Below are 21,738 nucleotides of genomic sequence, written 5' to 3'. Positions count from 1 at the left end.
AGTAATTCTTGCTACATGTAAAAAAAAAAAAAAAAAAAAAAAAAAAAAAAAAAAGTAATTCTAAAAAAAAGTAAATTGAATACAGAAACCTAAATATTGTGTGAATCTGTAAGGGATTATTGTAGTTGTTATTTCAGTTACAATCTAGTATTAAGAGGTCCTAAATTTAAAGGACAGATTTTCTTACCTTACCTTTCTTGATTGATACAAGTTTATTATTTTGTCTATCATGGGCTTTGGATGTTAACAAGAAGTCAAAGAGCTTTAAGAAATGCCATAATGCATTATATTTTCAGCTAAAAACCAATGTTTACTTCTAAAAACAAATTAGGCTCAGAATACCCATTTTTCAAAAGATTTTTGAGTCTACAAGTCTAATAATATTTACGTTTTGTCAAATGTTCAGCATTTTACTTTATTTTTTAAAATATTTATTTATTTTGAGGAGAGTGCAAGCAGGGGAGGGGCAGAGAGAGGGACACAGAGGATCTGAAGCAGGCTCTGCACTGACAGGCTGACAGGAGAGAGCCTGATGTGGGGCTCGAACTCACGAACCACAAGACCATCATCTGAACCGAAGTTGGATGCTCAACAGACAGAGCCACCCAGGTGCCCCTAAGTGTTCTGAATTTGAAATGACTTCAATGAAAACTAAGATTTCAATCTTCCAATATTACTTACTTTATGCAAATGCACAATCATTGTATAATAAGATAGTTACATTACTGGAATCATGTACACTTAGATGTCTCAAGTCCCAAGACACCGATCTCCTTAAATTCAGAAAGGTCTAATTTACTATCCTCATTATACCATTTATAGAGGGGCTTTAAGTTTTACAAATATTTATTTTTCCACTACCAAGCCTGGCTTTCGGATTAAAACTCAAAAGTCACTGGATCAAAGACAAATAAGTCAAAAAAGTCAGTGCACAGCAAGGTAATGAGGACTGAGTTTTGCCCGAGCTGCAGACCCACATACATAATTACATGAAGGATGTTCACAAATCACACAGAGAGGCATGTTTCCTATTTTGTCTGCTCGTGTGAAATAAGAAACATTTTTATGGATTCAGTTCCACCCGAAGCAGATGAGCTCAAGGCCACACAATTAATAACAAAGGCCAATGGCTTCATAAAACTTCTGTAGCACTTAGCTTACCGAGCCCCGCCTGGGGACCAAAGAAGCACAGGGAATGGTTCTGCTTTTCAAAAACACGGTCTTCGATGCACAGACATGCGGAAGGACACTCAGAGAGAGCACTAATTCACAAGCTTTTAAACCAAGAATTTTCAATGCAGTCTGATAGACCTATCAAGCTTTGAAATTATGCTCAGTTAGAAACCTGCATGCTTGAGGAGTTTTTTTTTTTTCCTTCCTTTATAGCGGTACCAAGTACCCCCTAGTTAGAGAACTACTCAAATACCTCACGGCAACAGAAACTGTGGAAACATCTTGTAAGTCTGCCCCTCATGGTGCAGCTAAGAAAAAAAGGTTTAAAAGCTTTACATCAAAAGGTCACGCTGGAATTTAAGTAGCCCACATGCACAGATCCAAATTGCACATTAAACGATCTTATAAAAATGATAAATCTCATATAATTCAAGCCCTCATGGTCCCATTTGTTTCCAGCTTTCTGTGAAAGGAATCAGGTTCCACACTCTGCTGCTGGATACCGGAGGAGCTCACGGGCTGTCCAAATGAAAAGTCTTGTCAAGCGTTCATGAGCTCAAAACCCCTAAAACGCTTGTGTGCAAACAGTTACCACTGCAGGTTTGCTAGAGGACGTGTGCTGGCTTACAGAGTTTCTGCCCGTGCAAAGGGTCCTGCAGGGAACAGGTGAACACCCACTGGCACGTGCTGACAAAAATGGTCCTGCAGTGGTACTCAGTCCAGTCCTAACATGGACAGAGAAAGGCAAGAGGGCAGCATCCATGCAGCAGTGGTGAGCAAACCGCTCTTCAGGACCCTGGACACGGAAATGTTTTGTCCTGAAAGGCAGGACTGAGTTTCTCATTTAAAAAAATAATAAATTTTTAAATGTTTGTGTATTTTTGAGAGCGAGAGAGACACACAGTGTGAGCAGGGGAGGGCCAGACAGAATCCAAAACAGGCTCCAGGCTCTGGGCTGTCAGCACAGAGCCCGATGCGGGGCTCGAAGTCACGAACCTTGAGATCATGACCCGAGCTGAAGTCAGATGCTCAGCCGACTGAGCCACCTAGGTGCCCCTCTCATTAAAATTTTTGAAAAGAATTTTAGCATTTTTTAACCAATCTTTGTACCCCGTGTTTCTCGTAGTTATGGAACACGAAGACAACATAACAAATTTTCACTGAGCTCTATCCAGATGCCTCTGTGTTTGCTTTTGTTTACTCCAGTGTGTTGTGCGAATAGGCTTTTCCACGCGTGTCCTGATGTGGATAAGGCTGGGAAGCACCGAGACAAAGGCACAGAAGACAGAAGTCACCAAGAACAGCACCAGCAAGCCACAGGCACTCTTGTTCCTACATCAAAATGTGTGCTAAGTGGTCACCCGGGCTGTCCTCTGTGAGCCCGTAGTATTTGAATTTCCGCTGTTCCCCATTCTCTGTTCCTGCGCCATCAATAGCCTGCATCACCAGAAAAGGAGTCCAACTGTATAAACCACACATGCTCAAAGAAAACTTTCCCACTTGAAAGCAGCCCATTGTATCGCAGAGTGATGAAAATGCTATGTCAAATATCAGTATATTAAGACCTTGCCTGGACACACAGAAATTTTGATCTACTTTCTGAATGCAATGGCAAGAGAAATAACATTTTAAAACAATAAACGGACAACACGAAGAGTAGCATAGAGCCAATGGAAGCATAAGATTGCAGAGACTTACTGAAAAACATTTACAGTATAAAATTCAGTGAAAAGTAATATGAAATATTACGTGTATTCAGATTATAAAACACGAATGCATACACGCTTTGAAAGGTCATACGCAAAACAACTTCAGTGAACGGTACAGTGGCAGAATTAGGAAATTTTTTGTTAAAGTTTTTCTTTATGATTCTTATACTGCCTTCAACTACAATGGTAAAAATAGTTTTCAAAAAGTTGAATGAATTGATAGTATGTCTGAAAGCTCGCACTGTTTTCTGCTATCAGTTACCAGAGATTAACTGACATTTGCTTCTACAAAGGTACCAAAACCTCCCTTTCAAACCAGGGCCAAGTGCTAACTGTGTGAAGTCCTTGCTTATATTTTCCAATATTGCAAGGCTTCACAGAAAGGCGATTTTTAACATTAATAATCTACCCTTCATCCTTCAAACTCTGCTGAAGAATGCTATTCCATATGAGCACTCAAACACACAACGGCTTGAATCTCTGTGATTTCGAGGATGAAGGCACGATTGTCAATATAACCAATTCCATGTTTCGAAAAAGAAAACAAAAGTGGTGCAGAAACTCCCAAATGAGTATTCTAAAATTCAGTTTACCTGCTGGATTGTAAATTATCTGTTGGTTCTCACTGTATTGGCACAGACGAATATGCTAGAATGGTGCTTTGAGTAGCTAAAAGGAACTGAGCATTTACTCTGTGCCAGGCACTGAGTCCTAAGTACTTTACAGAATATGTCATTTAAACCTAACAAGAATATTTTTGGAGGTAATGGTTATTATCCCCATATGCCAGGAGGCTAAATAACTTGCTAGCAACCAGCAGAGGGGATTAGAACATGGGTATAAGTCTTTAACTCTAAAGACCATGCTTCTTCACTGCACTACTCTACTGGACACACACACATCGACAATCGGCAATGGTCGGCATCTACAAGAACACCATTAAATAAAGATAAGGGTGTAAGGCTAACAACGTTGGGCTATTTTACGGGTCTCCACTGCAACTCTTACACACGTTTGTTTAAGCCTTTTATCTTAACCAGATTTTAATGCAGCCATCAATCAGTGAAGGCTCAATGCTGCCACTGAGGAGTCTCACAATTATACTTCAAGGGGAGAAACAAACCCACGAGTGGAACCGTGCAGATCAACTCCTGCACGGAAAGTGAACCTGAATGTCCAGCATCCGTATCTTATGGGGGATGGCATGGTAGAGAGCAAAGTGAACGGAAGCTAATGGTTTTCTTTTCTTTTAAACTTGCATTTGAGTCCCATCTCTTCTAGCTGATGGTGGGGAGACTGTCAGCAAATTGCTTGACCTCCTTTGATCTCATTTTCCTCCTTTAAAATAAAGTAATACTGCAAAGATGACATGAGAGCAGTGTTTCAAGGCCTGCGCCAAGAAAGTGCTCAGTCAGGGCTGATTTCTTTCACTTTCTCACATAACCTTAAAGTCAATGCATTCTTGTAGCACTTTACGCATAAGCCTGTATTTCTGTCGTGACTCTAAACTTGAAATTACATAATTAAGAAGAGAAATTACCTGAAGCATTGTTGAAAAATGTCTTATGGCTTCATCATAGAGACCACTGCCAATCAACACATAAGCAATAGCTATGAAACAAAATACAAAAATGTTAAAAGAAAGAACAAAGGATCTCACACCAGAATCGGTGACTAAATGCTTTGCTGAATCCTAAAGGGCAGCTCCAAGGGCTAGAAGCAGTTAAAGAAAACCTGGAAGTTAAGAAGATGTAATTGAATTCCTTCCACCACTCGCCACTTGCTATCAGTCTTCTGGTGCTCTCTAGATTTAAATTATTAAAGCCATCTATAAAACATTGCCTACAGAAGTAATTATCTTTTTCTAAGCCCATTGTTCACTTTCAAATACCAAATAACCTTTATGATGTTTCCCACCTATACATCAAAAGAGCTAGTAATAAGCCTCAACGAAACCCACATAACATGACAATGTGGTTTTATGGTGAAAGTTAAGAGAAACACCCAAATAGCACCACAAGTCTCAATTCCGGGGCGGGGGGGGGGGGGGGGGGGCAGGGGGGCAGTGGTGGTGCTGAACTTACTGCCAGTTGCCGAGTAAGAACAAAAACAGAGGCTCAAATTAATACATATGAGCAGAATGCTTCATTGTAGCCAATTCACAACAGTGCAGTGCAACAGTCTTTTTCCTACTGCTTGTATTCAAAATACAGCCAAAACACTACTCTAAATATACACTAAAGAGGAATAGTTTCCAGTCAAATTGTGTAGGTAAGCGGTATTTTGAAATTAGAGCCATGACAACCTCCTAAAACACAGCAATATTTGGACTCCATTTTTTCACCTGTCCAAACTAGAATACATTATTGATATTCTACATTACATTTCATCTCTAAAACTTGCCCTAACTCCCTAAATCCCCAAATATCCCTCAAAAAACTGTATTCCTCACTCAAAACAATACTATTTTGGTCACATTTCTTTGCAAATAAAGCTTTACTGGCAACACTCTGATTCTAGGCCCTAACAGGTGTTCAAGGAGACAAGCAACTAAATCTTTTCTTGTCGTGAAGACAAGCAACTAAATCTTTTCTTGTCGTGAAGAGCTTAAGTTTCCTGCCAGTTAAAAGTAGTGAAAACATTCAATGCAGAAAGAGACTATCCTTATAATTAACCTGAAAAAGGCAAATTTGAAAAGCACTGAATGTCATCACAAGACAAGAGCTTTGGGGGCATTCTTCAAAACGAAGAGGGCTGTCTTTGTCATAATGTCTTTGAAAAGAGAAATTACGGTCAAACTCATATTCAGAATAATAAGAATGGATACCATTCAGACGTATCAGATGAGCAGATGGCCAGAGACACCCTTGGGGTGCGGGCCAGGAGCAGCAGGTGGGAACAACAACAAGAGTAATGGGTAACGTGCATGGCACTCTGTACATTTCCACGTATTAACTCATTTGCTCCTTGAGTGCAACGAGGCAGGTACGAAGACTATCCCCATTCAAAGACAAGGAAAGGAAACTTAGTGCAGTTAAACAAACTGTCTGAAGAGAATGCGCAGTGACACAGGCCCCAGGCTGCCCGCTCTGGGACCCACCCTCCAGACACATACCCTGCCGTAGACCACGGCTGTACCGAAACTGCCGTGTGCTGGGCTGGCCTGCAAAACGGTTTGACTTTCCTGATGATTACATGAACAGGGACTGAAATATAAACGTGTCCTGTTTGGAATGCAGGAGGATGGTGATGTATTGGAAGGCCAAGATGGGCGCTCAGGTTCTCGCTCTGCCAAACACCGGTGATCACGGGAACCTCAGTCACTTCTCATTACTCTCTGGGTCTTGCCTAACAAGCCTGCAGAACATTTTCTTAGGTTCGTTTCAGATCTAAATTTTTCGAATTTCCTACCCATCTCCCCATAATCAGTAAATATCTGTCGAGTGAACAAAAGAATAAGCGACCCATAAAAACAAATACAGTGTGAGGGGATAAATACTGTACTTGGGGGACATGTTTCAATTGTTCTCCGTGGCTCGGCTGTTGATCCCCACTCAAATAAAATCAAACGCAGCCCTCAAATCTTTCTAATGGTAAATGTGTTTTGAGAAAAGCCCAAAAGAATCCATTAAAAAAAAAAATCCAAATCTTGGGGTACCTGGGTGGCTTAGTTGGTCAAGCGTCTGACTTCGGCTCGGGTCATGATCTCATGGTTCGTGAGTTCGGGCCCTGCTTTGGGTTCTGTGTCTCCCTCTCTTTCTCTCTGCCCCTGCCCTGCTCGTGCTGTTTCTGTCTCTCCAAAATGAATGAACGTTAAAAAAAAAAATTTTTTTTTTAATCCAAATCTTGCAAAGATATAAATAAATAAGTATTAGGGCCAAATTTTGCTGTGGCAGTACAAAGACATAAAGAGAACACCAGAATTCTCACAGAAATCATTACTGACCAGAATTCTACATCTCCTGGCAATGTGTGTGTTGACAGAAGCTGTTCTTCCAAGAAAAAAAAAAAAATGCTGTGATATGAAAGATCCTAAGCTATGTCAGGGCCTATATTAGTCTTAGACCCCATACCAGGCCTTTAATTACATCACTTAGTATGTGAATACAGGGCTGAACAGATCCAAGGATTTCAGAAAAGGCCAAATCTGATTTCTTAACAGGCAATTAATTCTCAAAGCCCACGCAAAGAATAACACCAAGAAGTGATTAATACTCTAAAAATAGTCAACTCTTGGGGCGCCTGGGTGGCGCAGTCGGTTAAGCGTCCGACTTCAGCCAGGTCACGATCTCGCGGTCCGCGAGTTCGAGCCCCGCGTCGGGCTCTGGGCTGATGGCTCGGAGCCTGGAGCCTGTTTCCGGTTCTGCGTCTCCCTCTCTCTCTGCCCCTCCCCCGTTCATGCTCTGTCTCTCTCTGTCCCAAAAATAAATAAACGTTGAAAAAAAAAAAATTAAAAAATAGTCAACTCTTAATTGCCTGCACAGAGCAAAGGAGCCAATACAAGAAGCACTCAGTCTTTATTTTTTTAAGTGAGCTCTAGGCCCAATGTGGGGCTTGAACTCACGACCCCGAAATCAGGAGTCACGTGCTCTCCCGACTCAGCCAGCCACACGTCGTGAAGTGCTTAGTCTTAATACAAAATGCATATGGCCACAGAAAGGATAAAATAATTACGTATAAGATAGAAAAAATTCCCAAAGGTGCCTCGGGTCACCAGGTACCAGGTAGGAACACGTGCTTATGGCAAGTCCATCCAGCTGCACCGTTCAGTCTGGTCTTCAATTTTGTTTCCACTCCTTCAAGTGTAAGCTGACTAGGCAATGAATGAGACACACCCAAAGCACGTCAGACACTGGTGAAACCAGACTATTTTAAAACATGCCACGACCCAGCCAACTTGCAGGACCCCTTTGCAGATCTGAATGAACTCAACTTTTCTACACTCACAACAATAACTGACTGGCCTCCCGGTAAAATTAACCCACACCTAGCTATTTTATTACGCAGAAGATTAAGTAGGTGTGAGTCCCCTCGGCTTTCACTTCTGTGCGGTTCCTATTTGATGACAGCCCAAGTGACCTTTTAATGAATGATAACCGTTCCTAAGGGCTCATGACCATCATTATTACTTTCCAGAGAAACACAGAGGTCGACACGTCTTTACCGATCATTTCCTCCAAACCTTGTACGGTAAAACCTTGGTTGGCGAGCATAACCCATTCCAGAAACACGCTTGTAATCCAAAGCACTTGTGTATCAAAGTGAATTTCAGTAACAACTGGTTCAGTTGCGATCATGTGACATTCGGCATCACGTAATACTCGTATTGCAAGACAACTGCTCGTTTATCAAGTTAAAATTTATTAGAAATGTTTGCTTGTCTTGCGAAACACTCGCAGAACAAGTTACTCGCCATCCAAGGTTTTACTGTATTTTCTCTATTTCATGTTATCCTGACATAGGGTGCACGGACCCACACAAGGGCTGAATGTCCTACCCGACATCACACCACTCATGTTGGCAGAGCCGGTGTCTGTGTTCTTTCCACTCCACCACCTTGCCTACCTGCTCGGCATCGAATCATAAATTCTAGGCAAATACCCCAGGAACCGCCCCCTCCCCCAGATTCACATCTCACCTAGCTCTTCGTTTGTGCTGTCATTATCCGTGGCAAAAGGGAATCTCTTTTGTTCTGCAATAGACTTGGCCTGGCTCTGAAATAGAAACAAACAAACGTACATGTTAGCTTCTCACAAATGAAGACGAGGCTTGCAATGAAAACCTGTATTTTTACAAAGTGAAGCTAAATTTGGTTCATATGGAAGTGAGAAAAGGTTCACTTTAAGTCATGCCAATTGTGTACTTCAAGCACATAGCTTATGGTGCAACTGATTTGCCTCCTCCCTACCATTAGTGGTTCTGTTTCTAAGAACAAGTTTCTTTTCGCTCCCATAGGGATTTATCCTGCTGGCTGCTCCACGCTCCCTCCATGTTTTCAGAGACTATTTAATGGCCTCGATTAGGTTACGAGGATCGTGTTCTAGCGATCGGTCCTCCAATGCGGCTGCATGATAGAATATTGCTTTGTAAACTCTAAAAATACTTTAGAGAAAAGAGCTACCAGTTGTCCAGAGATGACGCCAGAAAGGGACCCACAAAATCGGAGCAGGAAACAAGACATTCTAGTAGAAAGTGCACAGCAGATGGTGAACATCTCCATCCTGCTCAATGCAGTAAATTGCCTACAAAGAATTGCTGCAGACATATGCCCATTTGGCAGGAAAACGAAACCAAAAGTGGAAACTAGGGGCAGACAAAATGAGTAAGTTTGCTTAGTAACCGGAGTGATTTTACAAGCAGCACGGGAAATGACGGCTCTATAGGGTGCAGGAGACAAATCACGTCGGACGCTACAGCGGCCACTTCCCCGGAAGATTTAACTGCTGATGCTAAGTTGGGATATGCTTAGCCTCCAGGGTACGTGTTAAAATGATTACTTCATGTGAGATTCACCTAAGACACAATTAAAACTTGTACACACACAGAGACAGGAGAAGCTAAGACAGTGAGGGACTGAAGATTTGCGGCTTTGGGCAAGACCACAGGATTAGAACTCAGTGGTGTCCTGATTAACTGAGTTCTTCTGTTTTAAAAATGCATGGTACGGATGCCCGTAGGCATATATGATGGCCAAATAATTTTACAGGAGAGTCTCTCCTAATCGCTGTTTGTGCTTTCCAGCTCATGATTGGTGGTCATTAGCAGATGATGAACTGTGGCCTCTTGGACTTCATGGACTCAAATAACAGAGTAACGAGGCACTTCCGCTTATTCTCCCTTTACTCTCAAAATCTAGAGTGATACTCAGATACGGCGTGGTATTTAGTCTGCCTATGAAACAGGTCAAGAATAATCTACCTCTAGTTAAAACACTGGTTGAAAGCTAGAGGCCAGAAGGGCATCCCATGTCGGGATGAATGCGCACTTCATTCCATGCAGGACTCCAGACAAAATGGAACATCTGAAACTTCTACTACTATGGGAATGTTTAACACTGAATGTTTAACCTGATGACTAGAGAGGAAGTCTCTCAGCTCTTTCGCATTTTGCTCTATAGCTGGAAGCTTCCACACAGCTATGGGGAGCCTTACAGTGAGATCCTTGCAAGACTCAAGAAGCGGCAGATTTAACAACATGTGAAGGCATCACGGTACATACATCCCGTGTGACCAGACACGAGGCTCTCCTCTTTGTCAGGCAGTCACAGATAAGCACGCAGATGTAAAATACTTTTCCGCTTAGTAAGTTACATATAGCCAAGGAAAGGAGTCTATGAATATCGCTTTTAGTACTTAAAAAGGTCTAATTGTTTCATCCAGGACTCAGTGAGAGTTTCCCATTTGCCAAGGCTCTGGGCAGAAAGGCACAGGAAGAAAACAAAAATGAAATCCCATAAAAGGATATCATTTACTTGGGGCGCCTGGTGGCTCAGTCAGTTAAGCGTCCAACTTTTGATTTCAGCTCAGGTCGTGATCTCACAGTCCTGTGTTGGGCTCTGCACTGTCAGTGTTGAGCCTGCTTGGGGTTTCCCTCTCTCCCTCTCTCTGCCCTTCCCCTACTCTCCCTCTGTCTCTGTCTCTCTCTCTCTCAAAATAAATAAATAAACTTAAAAAAAAAAAAAAAAAGAAATCATTACCCGGCAACATCAAGAGTATACTGAAGAGCATATCTGAGTTAAAGTGTTTTTATTTTACTAGAAATAACATCTAACAGAAGTGGGCAGAAAAGTATAATATGGACAAATTAACTTCTTGATCAAAAAGAGTCTTTCCCACTTCTTTTTTTTTATTAAAAAAATTTTTTTATAATCTTTATTTATTTTTGAGAGAGAGAGAGAGAGAGAGAGCGTGAACAGGGAAGGAACAGGAGGGAGAAGGAGACAAAGAATCTGAAGCGGGCTCCAGGCTCTGGGCTGTCAGCACAGAGCCCGACGTGGGGCTCAAACCCACGAACTGTGAGATCGGAACCTGAGCCGAAGTCGGACGCTTAACCGACTGAGCCACCCAAGCGCCCCGAGTCTTTCCCACCTAATACTGCATCTGTAGATATCTTCTGTGGACAGCGGGGAGAAGCTCCAATCAAAGACGTTAATGCACACAGCCCCACTTTGCTGGGACACCAACTCCAACCCATCCTCAGGTCACTGCTTACGCTTCAAGTTCTGAAAGCTGTCCTACCTGATCCCCCTAATTTAAAGGGAGATTATGCTGATCTTTTGCTATACCTCTATGTTTATTGGTATAATTATCTGGTTAGTGACTAGGAGTCACGAGTGCAGGGACTGAGGCTAGCTGGCTCACTGTGGCATTATTCCCAGTACTTACTTAGCACAACGCCTGGCACATAATAGGTGCAAAATAAATATCTGGAGAATTAATGAAGAAATGAATAGTCGAACTCCCATATTTTCAACCTAGGGAAAATGAAAGGCCAAGATTGATGAGCTTTCTCCCATAGGTTACTAGCTAGTGCCATCTTAAACTAGAAATGCAACACGGAGAAAATATTTGAATTACTGTCAGTAAGACGGTAGGTCCCTAATAATTCTAAGAATCTGATCCCCTCCCCAAGGTGGGGATTACCCAATTTCTACTGAAGTGTTTTCATTGGTGGCCAACTCACTACAAGCTAGCCCATTCTGGTTGGGGACCAGTCTAATTCAAGTCCTTCCATACATCGAGTTGATCGCTATGCAATGAGTTAGGTAACATCTGTTGATCATTCTTTGGCTTGCAAACTCTACCCATTTTCAGTAGTTCTCACATGCAAAGGCAAAGCTTTATCTGGAGAAGAGAGAGCAACCTAAAGGGAAATTTTAAACACAAGAAGCAAACAGTATCTATGTGGATGTTGAAGGAAAAGGCCTGGAGAAACAAATATGTTCACCTTGGGCACTGAAAGAACGACTCAGCCTCAGAGAATTAAGTGTGAACAACAACAACAAAAAAAAGAGCCTTGCACCTGAGGCGGCTAGGCTGGAGGAGTGTACGTGCTAACGTGAACAGGCAGAGACAGACGTTATGTAGTGCCAGGAACTCATCCCTGGAGTGGAGAGGCCCCCTATACAGTTCAGCGGGTACTGACAGTTAAAAACATAGATATAAAAGATATCCACACAGGCAAAAGCTGGAAGAATAATATATTATACCTTAAAATACATTAGGTTCCTAGAAGTAAGGCTCAGCCATTATCTCCCCTTTATTCCTTGGAACTGAGAAGTAAAAAGGCCAAGGTCTAGAATGATCAACCATCCAATCCATAAGTCATAATAATGTAATGTGACTAAATACCAGATGACCTATCTTTATCTTATGCAAATGGAACCAACTAGAACCAACTCCTAGTTGATAAACAGAGGTGACCTGTGCCTTTTGAAACATGTATCATTGTACTTTAGGTCATAAAGACAGAAGCATGGACAGAAGATGCGTACCAGGATCTTTTCAGTGTTGAGGGAAAGCAGTGAGTCACAGGGTGGCGGCCCTTTGGGTTCACAGTCTGAGTCGTGGAAGTTCAGAAAGGATGACTCTGAAAAGCAAACATCCCTGGTTATTCTCCGAACCTGAAATTTATGGTTCTTAGGTTCTTAACTATGAATTATAATGTTAGGAACACACATATGTGGGCATGCGCGCGCACACACACACACACACACACACACACACACACACAGAATCTACCAAACCAAAATGAGGACAAGGCAAAAAAGCACCAAAAGGGGCATCCTGCCTTCCACCTTACAGCTGTGTCACATTCTACAGTTTCCAAATACCTTGCATAGCTGTCATGACTGTCCCCACAACCAGTCACTAATACAGTACTTGTTAAGATCCCTTTTTCGGACATCTCCTACCTGGCAGTATTTACCATAGGTTAAAAAATATTACAAAAGGGAGAAAAAAGTCGAGCCAGGGAGATCTAATGTTAAAAGATATGTACTAGGGGTCTAGAATCCAGAATATATAAATAAGTCCTGATTTCAACAACAAAAAGACAACCCAATTATAAAATGGGCAAAGGACTGGAACAGGCAATTCTCCAAAGAAGATACACAAATGGCCACTGAATACATGGAAAGATGCTCTACATCATTATTGATTAGGGGATGTAAATCAAACCACAATGAGGTTTGCCACAATAACGGCTTTTTTTTTTTATTGTCGAGGCAAACAAGTGTTGGCAAGGATGTAGAAAAATTAGAGCCCTTGTACATTGCTGTGTAAAATGGTGTGGCCACTGTGGAAGATAGTTTACTGGTTCATCCAAAAGTTGAACATAGAATTACCATATGGTCCTACTATTCCGTCCCTAGGAATATACCCAAAAGAACTAAAAACAGGAACTCAAACAAGTATGTGAACATGCATCTTCACAGAAGCAATATTTAGCCATAACCAAATGGTAGAAACAGCCCAAATGTCCATCAACAGACAATGGACAAACTGTGGTATATACATACAGTGGAATACTGTTCAGTCTTAAAACAGAATAAAGTACTACAATCACCATTAATTAGTACACTTTACTCTTCAAATAATAAATCTACATTTATACTTTAACCATTTCAAAATTTGGAGACTTTTCACTCTAAGCTACATCTAAAATGCTAGCCTATATTTGGAAACATTCAAATATTAAAGATAAATTTTTAAAAAAAGAATGAAATACTTTACGTGTTCATATAACATGAAAGAACCTCCAAAATATAATGAGTAAGAACCTCCAAAACAAAAACTAAGTGAAAGAAGCCAGACACAAAAAGTCACATATTGTGTGAGCTCACTGATACGAAATAACCAGAAAAGGTAAGACACAGAATGCACACAGAATGCACATCCATGGCTGAAGGAGGGAAGAGGAAGAAACTGCTGAGGGGTGAGGGGCTTACTTTGGAGTGATGGAAAGGTTTTGGGGTGGTTGCACAACATTGTGACTGTACTCAATGCCACAGGGCTTTTCATCGGAAAACATTTAAATTTATGTTATGTGGATTTTGCCTCAACAACTATTTTTAAACCTATACTGTAATTCAGCAGTCATTAAAGAGCATCAAATTGTGTTCAAGCGACCATGTGAACCGACAGAGATAAATTCTCATTTGTGTCTGTCTTAACAGCTGGAGACTAGAGCTAATATACCAAAGAAGCCCTGGATGGTGAGTGATTTCTGAAGCTGGAAGGTTAAATTTCACAAGGCCCAAGCAGAGTCTAAATGGATGGGTGGGTTCTGCTAATATCATCCTCAATGGGGAAAAACTGAGCACTTTTCCCCTAAGGTCAAGAACACGACAGTTATTCACTCTCACCACTGTTATTCAACACAGTATTGGAAGTTCTAGCCTCAACAATCAGACAACACAAAGAAATAAAAGGCATCTAAATCAGCAAGGAGGAAATCAAACTTTCACTCTTCACAGACAACATGATACTCCATGGAAAACCCAAAAGATTCCACCAAAAAACGACTAGAACAGATGCATGAATTCAGCAAAGTCGCAGGATATAAAATCAATGCACAGAAATTGGCTGCATTTCTATACACCAATAATGAGGCAACAAAAGGAGAAATCAAGGTATCAATCGCATTTACAATTGCACCAAAACCCATTAAATACCTAGGAATAAGCCTAAGAGGTGAAAAATCTATACACTGAAAACTATAAAAAGCTTATAAAAGAAACTGAAGAAGGCACCAAAAAAATGGAAAAATATTCCATGCTCATGGATTGGAGGAAAAAATATTGCTAAAATGTCGATACTACCCAAAGCAATCTACATATTCAATGCAATCCCTATCAAGATAACAGCAGCATTCTTCACAGAGCTAGTACAAACAATCCCAAAATTTGTATGGAACCAGAAAAGACATCAAATAACAAAAGCAATCCTGAAAAAGAAAACCAAAGCTGGAGGCATCACAATTCTGGACTTCAAGATGTATTACAAAGCTGTAATCATCAAGACAGTATGGTACTGGCACAAAAACAGACACTTAGATCAATGGAACAGAATAGAGAACCCAGAAATGGACCCACAAACGTAAGGCCAGTTAATCTTTGACAAAGCAGGAAATAATATCCAATGGAATAAAGACATTCTCTTCAGCGAATGCTGTTGGGAAAACTGGACAGCGACATGCAGAAGAATGAACCTGGACCACTTTCTTACACCCTACACAAAAATAAACTCAAAATGGATGAAAAACCTAAGCATAAGACAGGAAGCTGTCAAAATCCTAGAGGAAAAAGCAGGCAACAACCTCTTTGACCTCGGCCACAGCAACTTCTTACTCGACATGTCTCTGGAGGCAAGGGAAACAAAAGCAAAAATGAACTATCGTGACCTCATCAAGATAAAAAGCTTCTGCACAGCAAAGGAAACAATCAGCAAAACTAAAAAGCAACTGACGGAATGGGAAAAGATATTTGCAAATTACATACCTGATAAAGGGTTAGTATCCTAAATCTATAAAGAACTTATCAAACTCAACACCGAAAAAACAAATAATCCAGTGAAGAAATGGGCAAAAGACATGAATCGACACTTCTCCAAAGACATCCAGATGGCTAACAGATGCATGAAAAAATGCTCAACATCACTCATCATCAGGCAAATATCAATCAAAGCCACAGTGAGATTCTACCTCACACTTGTCAGAATATCTAAAATTAACAACTCAGGCAACAACAGATGTTGGTGAGGATGCAGAGAAAAAGGAATCCTTTTGCACTGCTGGTGGGAATGCAAGCTGGTGCAGCCAGTCTGGAAAACAGTATGGAGGTTCCTCAAAAAATTAAAAATAGAATTATCTTATGGCCCAGCAATTGCAGTGCTAGTTATTTATCCAAAGGATACAGGTATGCTGTTTTGATGGGGCACATGCACCCCAATGTTCATAGCAGTGCTGTTGACAATAGTCAAAGGAAGGAAAGAGCCCAAATGTCCATTGACAGATGAATGGATAAAGAAGAAGTGGTATATACATACAGTGGAATATTACTCAGCAATCAAAAAGAATGAAATCTTGCCATTTGCAACAATGTGGATGGAGTGTGTTATGCTAAGTGAAATTAGTCAGAGAAAGACAAATATCATATGACTTCACTCGTATGTAGAATTTAAGATACAAAACAGATGAACATAAGGGAAGGGAAGCAAAAATAATATAAAAACAGGGAGGGGGACAAAACAGAAGAGACTCTTAAATACAGAGCACTGAGGGTTGCTGGAGTGGAGGTGGGTGGAGGGATGGGCTAAATGGGCAAGGGGCATTAGGAGGACACGTGCTGGGATGAGCACTGGGTGTTATACGTAGGGGGTAGATCACTGGGTTCCACTCCTGCATCATTATTGCACTATGTGCTAACTGACTTGGATATAAATGTAAAAAATTAAGTAAATAATAAGAGGATGGGTGGGTTCAGACTGGGGAACAGAGAGAATGGGTATTCCAGGTGGGATGAGTGGTGTACACAGAAGTATAAAGGTGAGAAAATGTGAAGCAGTAAGCAGACGACCCTGGCTAGAGGGAGCTGGTGTTGGAAAATAAAAGATGGAAGGTTGGAACGTGAGTGGTCAGACTGGGGAGTCTTGGAGCCAAGAGAAAGACTTTAGTCTCACAAGAGTGAGGAGGCAGTAATGGTTGTCGGTAGGTAGTTGGAAATAACATTAATTTATAACCTATTTCTTCTTAAAGCTAACGTTTGAGGCCTTGCCATATGCGAAGCGCTGCAGTAAGCATTGCATATACGTGGCCTCATTCTATTCTAACAATCCCTCCACTTGGTGGGATTCACTTAGGTTTCGATAAACAGGCATCGGTATAATTGTAAGTGGATGCACTCATTCCCTTCTGTGAAACCTAACCATCTTTGGGCAATTAGGCTGTCCTCTCCCCCTTCTGATAAATAGTATTTTACAAGTATGCTTGGCCTGTATTTTTTAAATTCACCCAATCTGGCGATTAAATTCTAACCAATACAATTGCTGAGGCAAAGGGTGTAAATAACTTTAAGACCTTTCACATATGCTGCCCCATTTCCCTCCCAGGATGTAATAATAATTTCATTCCCACCCAACAGTGTAGAAGATGGTCTATTTCACTCTGCTCAGAGTATTCTGTTCTTTTCATCTCTTCCTAATCTGAAAATAGCACTAGTGAGACCAAACTTTTGGTTTACTGCCCATTTGTATCTCTTCTTTTGTAAATCATGTGTTTCCTCTGCTAATTTTTAAGTCATTTTATCTATTCTGGCCTAAGGTATAGAAGCGAATGTCTATCTATTTTCCAGTTCTCTCAGAACGATTTTGAACACCACCTTTACAATACATTATAGTCACCGGGGACTTAAAGGAAGCTTTGAGATAAGTTACATCCAACTAAAATAGCTCTCACAGATGACTATTCAATCCATACGGGCACTGATGTTTAAAATATTACAGTAGGACTTCATGTTCATTCTAGAAAATAGAAAAAAAAATCACAAAACATAAAAAAAAAGTCATTTAGAATACTACCGTACATTGAGATCCACTGTGAAAATCTTGGCATTAATTACTGTAATTAAGAGGGACAATTCTTGAAATCAGACAGACTGGGTTTGAATTCCTGTTCTCTGCAACTACTTACTAGCTCTTGGCCACTGATCTAGCGGCCTCATCAATCTTTGGTTTCTTCATTTGTAAAACAGGGTCGCTGATGGTATCTACTTCACAGGAGTGGTTGATTTAAACAAGATTATAGGGGCACCTGGGTGGCTCAGTGAGTTAAGTGTCCATCTGTTGATTTTGGTTCATGTCAGGATCTCCCGGTTCATGGGATCCAGCCCCATGTCAGGCTCTTTGCTGACAGCACAGAGCCTGCCTGGATTCTCTCTCTCTCTCTCTCTCTCTCTCTCTCTCTCTCTCTCTCTCAAAATCAGTAAATAAACTTTAAAAAAATAAACAAGGAGATATAAGTAAAGTATTTGGTACAGTTTCTGGCACAAGGGAGACAGAGGATGTTTGCTATTGTTACCATTAGGTTGTGAGGAGATACACTGTTTGGTAACCTGCCCTTTTAATGTAACGATATAATATAAACACTTCCCCATTTGATTGAACTTTCTTCTGCAAACTATTTAAATTTAAACTTAGTGAGATTATATATCATTTTTAATTTAATATCTTTAAGACTTCAGTGCTCTACGATAAACCTGTATTTTGTTGTTTCTAGACTAACTCCTTCTAATGATCTGCCTATTGACTTCAATAGTTTCACAATGTATCCTTAAAATAAATGCACACATTTTAACGTAAAGGAAAGCCTCATCAATTTTTTTTTTTCCAAAAGTTTCTTGGCTATTTGGATCAACATTCTTCCTTCAAATAAACTTGTCATTAAGGATCCAAAACCAGAAAGTCCCTCTTGGGATTTTTATTAGAATTGTTAAAACCGTAGGGGGACCTGAGTGGCTCAGTCAGTTTGGTGTCCAACTTCGGCTCAGGTCATGATCTCACGGTTGGTGAGTTTGGGCCCCACCTCAGGCTCTGTGCTGACAGCTCAGAGCCTGGAGCCTGCTTTGGATTCTGTCTCCCTCAAAAATAAATAAGCACTAAAAAAAATTTTTTTTTTAATAAATAAAAAAGAAAAAAAAAACAAATAGGAGAATCCTTCCTTCATATGGTAAAATGCATCCACGTTAACCCATAGCCATAGAGAGCGTCTTCCAGTGGATGCTCATGTCAAAAGTCTTACCAAAAGGTGAAATTCTGGGGGCGCCTGGGTGGCGCAGTCGGTTAAGCGTCCGACTTCAGCCAGGTCACGATCTCGCGGTCCGGGAGTTCGAGCCCCGCGTCGGGCTCTGGGCTGATGGCTCAGAGCCTGGAGCCTGTTTCCGATTCTGTGTCTCCCTCTCTCTCTGCCCCTCCCCCGTTCATGCTCTGTCTCTCTCTGTCCCAAAAATAAATAAAAACGTTGAAAAAAAAATTTTTTTAAAAAAAGGTGAAATTCTGGGTCAGTAAATGAAGTATTAATGTCAGGAATAAGCAGGAGTACTAGTACTGAACACTTTTTTGGAGGTTTTCTCTAGTTCAATGAGACGGTAAATGAGTATAAATACTAAAAAGACCCTGATGTCATTACATGTAGAGGATGCAATTACCCACTGAATAAATGGAAGCATTGAAAGAGCTGCTAGGAATTCAGTGATGCTGTTGTTCACGTCCGCAGGAAACTCCCCGAGCAAGCCACTTCCCCTGACTCTGCTCTAGCTCGTAGGGTCTTTAAGCTGCCGTGATTTCACATTTCTGTGTGATTTCGCTTACTGTTGGTTTCCCTCCCTGAACTGTAGTATTCGTATACAAGGACAGGGGTCATTTCTGGTTTTGCGGACCACTGAGCAGTGAATAGAACAAGGTAGATGTGCAACAAACACGTAATCAATGGCCATCCACCAATTTCCTTTTCAATCACAACAAATTTGAATGTATAAATTCTATAGAAAAATTGTAAAATTTCACATAGGCCAATAAAACACTTGAATAGATTAAATTTTGTAAAGTACTCCTCTGCTCGTTAATCTAGTTTTAGCAATTCTTTAAAAAAAATTTTTTTTTAATGTTTACTTTTCAGAGATTGAGAGAGAGAGAGAGAGCATGAGCAGGGGAGGGGCAGAGAGAGAGGGAGTCACAGAATCTGAAACAGGCTCCAGGCTCTGAGCTGTCAGCACAGAGCCTGATGCGGGGCTTGAACTCACAAAACGTGAGATCATGAGTTTAACCGACTGAGCCACCCAGGTGTCCCTTCCTACTCTTTATTTTACCAAAAATTTTTAAATCAGGAAAGCTGGCTGAACTTTATCAAGTGCTTTTGGAATTTCTTTAAGGTAATCATATGATTTTTTCTCCATGACTTACTAAGGTGATTAATTCAATTTTTTTTTTTTAAGTTGACCCACCTTTGCACTTCTAAGATAAATTCTAATTGGTCAAGGCACATCATTACTTTAATCTCTGGTTTCAACTTATTAATATTTTACTTAGGATTTTTATAACTGTGCTATAGTTTTCTACCCATACTTGCCACTATATTAAGTTCTGTCATCAATGTTTTTCGCTGATTTGAGAAGGTCTGTAAGAGAAAAACAGCTTATTACAGTTGTACCTAGACTTCTCTGGGAACAGGTTAAATTTTTTCTTTGATCTAAAACTGTTTTGTTCAATATGGCTTGAATTGTCTAACAATAACAACCCAACAATCTATGTTTAGATGGAATAGGTTTTCATACAACTAGGAAAAGCCTCTGTTTTCCTCCTTGCTCAGATAATGCAAGTAAAATTTAAAGATAATTACTACATGGGGCGCCTGGGTGGCTCAGTCAATTAAGTGTCTGACTTCAGTTCAGTTCATTATCTCATAGTTGGTGAGTCCAAGCCCCGCATCGGGCTCTGTGCTGACAGCTCAGGGCTTGCAGCCTGCTTCGGATTCTGTGTCACCCTCTCTCTCTACCCCTCCCCCACACTCTCTCTCTCTCTCTCAAAAATAAACATTTAAAAAAATTAATTACTTAAGAAATATTCTCAAAACACATTACAGAATCTCATCTTTTTCTTCCAGATCATCTTCCTGGACATTTATTTATTGCTTCATATTTTTAACCTTATTAGCAGGAATTTCTTCACATTTGTCTCTTCATTCTAATGGCCTCTACCACTGTCCACACAGCCCCTCATTCCTAATGTACGTTTGCATTTGCTCACCTATTTATGTGTTAGCCTTATCAGGTTTATCTATTTTCTTCTTTTTTGAAAAAAAAGAAAAAAACAACTCTTGGATCGATTTATCAATACTATTGTTGCTCTGTTCCTAATTCATTTATTCGGGCTTTGTTCTAGACAAGCTTCCAATTTCCCAATCGTTTTCTTGTTGCTCAAGCTTAGTATCCAGTTCATTTATTCCCGTCTTTCTTCAATACCAAGAAGCCATGGAAGGTTCCAGCAGAAGAAAGATCACGGAAGGTTGTGTGAGGAGAGAGAGAGAAGGGCCAGAAGACTAGGGAAAAGTGCAAACATAGAGGCCACCGGTTGAAAAGGGAGGGTCAGACTCCAAAGAGATATATGAGGTTAAAAAAAAAAAAAAAATAGCCAGGGCTTTGAGGAAAAGTAGGCATGGGAAGAGGACAAAGGCATGGCTTTCCATTTTGTGTAGCAACAAGAGGGGAAGTACCATTAACTGAAATGGCAAGTTTGAGAGGAAAAGTGGTTCTAGGGGGCAGTCAAGGGCCAATTCCAGAGAAAGGCAAGAGCCACAGATATGAATGTGATGGCCATTAACTTAAGATGGATGAGTAAACAGGGGGTGCAGGTAGGATCTCTGCCAGCTCAGGAAGCCTAAATGTAATAAGAAAAGAGCTGACCCTGGTGGGGACGAGATATTTCAAAGGAGGGCAAATCAATGACCTTTTTCTAAAGAACTGTCTAGAGTCATTTCTTTGAGGGCCGCCTGGGTGGCTCGGTCGGCTGGGCGCCTAACTCGATTTTCACTCAGGTCATGATCCCAGCCAGGATCGTGGGATCGAGCCCCACATCGGACTCCGTGCTGAGTACAGAGCTGACTTAAGATTCTCTCTTTCTCCCTCTGCCCCTCTCCCCTGCTCGCATACGTACCCTCTCTCTAAAACATGGAAAGAAAAACAGAATTAGTTTTTTTGAATTGTTCTGCAGCCTTGCCATAAAACTACACGCAGAGTTATTATAATGATTTTCATTCTTCATTATATTCCCTTATTCCTGAAGTCAAGTATTTGTTTCTTCTCATT

At 40.8% G+C, this 21,738-nt stretch overlaps 1 protein-coding gene across 5 annotated transcripts in view; it reads right to left on the bottom strand.

Annotated features, from left to right (window-relative positions):
• The window catches only part of TTC13 (tetratricopeptide repeat domain 13), a 79,114-nt gene that overhangs the window by 48,323 nt on the left and 9,053 nt on the right, over positions 1-21,738 (bottom strand). For 4 of the 5 annotated variants that reach the window (XM_047088604.1, XM_047088603.1, XM_047088606.1 and 1 more), the window contains exons 2-4: positions 12,376-12,470; positions 8,521-8,596; positions 4,423-4,493 (exon numbers count right to left, since the gene is read on the bottom strand). In XM_047088604.1, the coding sequence (XP_046944560.1) occupies positions 4,423-4,493; positions 8,521-8,596; positions 12,376-12,470 (242 nt within the window). Of the gene's footprint in view, positions 1-4,422; positions 4,494-8,520; positions 8,597-11,266; positions 11,356-12,375; positions 12,471-21,738 lie in introns of those variants that run through there. The other variant, XM_047088607.1, reaches the window with a different exon arrangement.

This window comes from Lynx rufus, unplaced genomic scaffold (genome assembly GCF_022079265.1).
Source record: "Lynx rufus isolate CCGP_SWC_20201006 ecotype Redwood Valley unplaced genomic scaffold, mLynRuf1.p SCAF_25, whole genome shotgun sequence".
NCBI classification, from domain to species: domain Eukaryota; kingdom Metazoa; phylum Chordata; class Mammalia; order Carnivora; family Felidae; genus Lynx; species Lynx rufus.
This window is presented reverse-complemented; position numbering and strand designations above follow the sequence as displayed.